The sequence below is a fragment of the Lepus europaeus genome, chromosome 5 (genome assembly GCF_033115175.1).
Source record: "Lepus europaeus isolate LE1 chromosome 5, mLepTim1.pri, whole genome shotgun sequence".
Classification (NCBI taxonomy): domain Eukaryota; kingdom Metazoa; phylum Chordata; class Mammalia; order Lagomorpha; family Leporidae; genus Lepus; species Lepus europaeus.
Genome location: NC_084831.1, coordinates 151,935,664 through 151,939,585, shown reverse-complemented (window position 1 = coordinate 151,939,585; position 3,922 = coordinate 151,935,664). Strand labels below are relative to the sequence as shown.

General features: G+C 52.3%; 1 protein-coding gene across 1 annotated transcript in view; it reads left to right on the top strand.

Moving 5' to 3' along the window:
- TDRD5 (tudor domain containing 5) overlaps positions 1-567 on the top strand; it is a 120,532-nt gene extending 119,965 nt beyond the window's left edge. Inside the window, exon 17 of the mRNA XM_062190223.1 lies at positions 320-567. Coding sequence (XP_062046207.1) covers positions 320-567 — 248 coding nt within the window. The remainder of the gene's footprint in view (positions 1-319) is intronic.
- The last annotated feature ends 3,355 nt before the right edge of the window (positions 568-3,922 follow it).

Here is a 3,922-nt window from a genome sequence, read left to right as displayed (position 1 = left end):
TGAGCACTGGCTTTGGGGACGTCCTAGCCTTGGCACCAAGTGCCTGGGGGACACCATGTGGAGAGGGAGGGAGCTTCTGTGATCCGAGCTTTTTCCCTTATTTTATGGCATTCCTGGAACATAGTCTTCCCTTCCTGGTGAAGGGAAGTGCCACTGCCCCCCGTCTGCGTCATCCTGACTGTCGTGTCTCTGGGGCTCCGCTGTGCGTCTCCTGCCGTCCACGGAGCAGACCGTGACCGTGACCATGACCATGACCGTGACGCATCTGAGTAGGGAGGCAGCACCCCTCCCAAAGACTCTGTGTTTTCTGTCATTTCAGTGGAGAGCTCTCCGGAAAGCCTGCAGAGTGAAGATGCTTCTAGTAGCCACGCCATCACGGTGTTCAGGGACAAGGGCCACGGAGTCCTGGACCAGCTCTCTCTGATCTTGTCTCCGGAGCACCAGCTTTCTCAAAAGCTCTATATTCCTCGGAGTACAGCCACTGCCGCCTTGGGAGCCGCCGCCCGGCTGGCTACGTCCAGGAGCCGCCTCCTCTGGTACCCCAGTGTGAAAAGGATGGACGTGTGAGGGAGGGGGAGGGAAGAAGAGACGGCCGCTCAGGGCTCGCTGGTCTCCCGCGCCCCGGAAGAGGCCGGAGCCGGACCACGTCTGGGTGGTGGATGCTTTGTCTTTCTGGGTGACGACAGATGAGCTTTGCTGTGCTCACAGTTCACGTTGCTGTGTAAGTATTGCGATTTCATGGTTTCGTTTTTTATTGATTATTTTATTCTGTAGTTATCTTTGTTTTTAATGGAGTAGTTTAAAGGAGCTTTTGTTATGTTTCTGTAAATGTTTTTCTTGTACGTATCATGACTGATAAATGAAAAATTGAAAAGCGAATGTTTTGTGACCCATGTTTAGCAAGACAGAAGTATCCTCACATCCCTTTCTCTAGAAAAAGGGTTTCTGCTTTCCATCTCATTGGAGACCTGTATCACAGAGCATCATTGTTTCTCTGTAGTAGTGTTTATGTGGCGTGGATTGTCTTACTGACTTCAAACAGTGAAGCTGTTTTTCTGAGATGCAGCTCAGCCTTCACTAGAGCTACCACAGGTCCCAGGAGCCCTCGGGCCATAGCAGGTGAACAGCTGTGTTCTCTGAAGTTCTCTGTTGAGCTCATGGTGTAAGTTGTCAAGAGGAAAAGAATGGAAAGAGAAACTGAAAAATGTGAGCGACTCTCATGTCTTTGGGCTAAAGTTCCAGAGTCATCAGCAGGCTTTCTTTAAAAAACAAAAGATTTATTTTATTTATTTGAAAGACAAAGTTACAGAGAGAGGTAGAGACAGAGAGAGAGGTCCTATATCTACTGGCCCACTCCCCAGATGGCCGCAATGGCCAGAGCTGAGCTGATTCAAAGCCAGGAGCCAGGAGCCTCCTCCAGGTCTCCCACGCAGTTGCAGGGACCCAAGGACTTGGACCATCTTCTACTTTCCCAGGCCACAGCAGAGAGCTGGACTGGAAGAGGATCAGCCTGGACCAGAACCAGTGCCCATATGGGACGCCGGCACCTCAGGCCAGGGCGTTAACCCGCTGTGCCACAGCGCCAGCCCCGTCATCAGCAGGCTTTGAAAATGATCTTTTACCCATGGAATTAACTCCCAGAACAGAGACAGTCCTGAGAAGTAACACAATGGCGGACACTCGGTGTCCTCGTCTCTCTCCCTCTCCTCCTGAACTAGTTAATCAGCAAGATCTCCACCAGGGAGTCGGTGATGGATGAGTGATGGATAAGTGATGGATTGGTTGGAGCAGGGGTGGGGAGCCTTGCTTCTGCCAGAGGCTACTGCAGACTTCTGACCTCAGCCTCGGGTCCTGCAAAGTTATCCACTTCAGACTAGCCTGCCGTCGGTTGACTGGGTTTCCAGTCCCTCCTGTGGGTGCCAGAGCAGTGATTGTGCCAGCTTCACAGGACCTGCAGGCTGGACGTTCCCCACCCCTGATTCAGAATGGAAGGGGCTCAGCCTTTGAGTTACGTAGTCATGAAACAACGTTAAACCCAAAATGTGGCAATTTTGCATTTAAAAGCCTTAGAACGTAGTTATAATGGAATAAACATTACATCCAGACCTACCTTTAATTTCAATACACCTGTTAAATGATATACTAAATAGAAAAAAAAAAAAAACCATCAGAAACATCCGTGGTGGTGATTCTGGTAGGACGGGGTCCCGTGTGGGCTTTTCGATTTTATATCAGACGTCATCCAGGCCACTGAGCTGATAGGAACCGACAGGGCCCTGTCTGACACCTACCCATAATCTGTTTCTAAAGACGAGCTTTTTGAAACCATGCCTTCTTTAAAGAACAAACTTGCGTGTGAGTGACAGAGGGGTGGGGCGCATGTGGTAGAGGGAAGGGCTGGCGCCCGATGGCCAGGGGCAAAGCCACCGCCGCTGGAGAGCACGCTCCGGGACTGACCGTTTGATGACCCGACAAGGATGCATTTTATATCCTGCAGATCGGATGAGGGTTATTGAGTAGTTGTGCTCAGGGTTTGTAGAATCCCGACCCTCTGACAATGGCCAGATGGAGACCCGCTGAGGCAGAGCCTTCTCGGTGCTGGGAAGCCTACGTAATTGACACCTGTTGGAGTTAGGATGAAGACTGCGCCCTCCATGGACTTGTGCATTTTGACTGCGTGGCTGTGACCAGGGCAGCCAGCCCGTCCCGGTGCTTGCCTAAACTGGGAGTTTTGTTTGGTAACGAGCTAAAATAGCCCAAAACATCAAACAAATTTAACAAGTCATTTGAAGACTAAACAGGTCTCTAGTTGAGCAGGAATTGTACAATAAGATATGTAGAAGCCTTAACGTATTTGAGATTACATTTTTTTTTTTTTTGACAGGCAGAGTGGATAGTGAGAGAGAGAGACAGAGAGAAAGGTCTTCCTTTTTGCCGTTGGTTCACCCTCCAATGGCCACTGCAGCCGGCGCATCGCGCTGATCCGAAGCCAGGAGCCAGGTGCTTCTCCTGGTCTCCCATGGGGTGCAGGGCCCAAGCACTTGGGCCATCCTCCACTGCCTTCCCGGGCCGTAGCAGAGAGCTGGCCTGGAAGAGGGGCAACCGGGACAGAATCCGGCGCCCCGACCGGGACTAGAACCCGGTGTGCCAGCGCCGCAAGGCGAGATTACATTTTATTGTCAAAAATGGGCTGACGTGTATACTTTTGACAGCGTTTTCCACGTTAGGGAAACAGTAGCAGTGGTGGAGCCCCTGGGACGTGGGACCTGTGACACACAGTGGGGACAGCGTGCCGACAGAAAGGGAAACCCTGGTTCTGACGTGCTGAGGGGTGAAGGAGGGACCGGTTGGAACGCCACCAGGTTTCAACATCCTAAAGCATCGACCGTGGCAGAGCAGCTGGCCCCGCCCCTCCGCCCTCACACATGGGAGATGCCAGCTACACCCCAGGAACCAGAGGTTTCTGCCCGCACTTAGCCTGTGTGTCCTTGATCTGGAAGGACCCCAGACGAGGCGACTTGGCTGTGGGCACTCAGCGTGAGCTCCCATGGCTGCCGACCCCCAGCCCAGTGTGCCTTCCGCAGCAAGTCCTGCAGCTCCTTCCCGCACACTGCCCATGACCTGAGGCCAGAAAACAAGTCTGGGGCATCAGACCAACAGAGCGGTGGTTCTGAGAACAGACCGCTGGTGTAAGTGGGGCAGAGGAATGGATGGACAAGGTCTCGCGTTCTTGACTGTACAGTGGCACTGAGCCGACGCTACAGCCATGTCATCTGAACACTGGGACAGCCTGAGCCATGCGAAACCAACATCTTAGAGCTCCTCCCAGCCCTGCCGTGAACACTTAATCTGTGACCACGCGCTTCTAACAAACGTTCCGTACCTTTTCAGAACTGAATTAATCTTACATGTAATAGCGCCA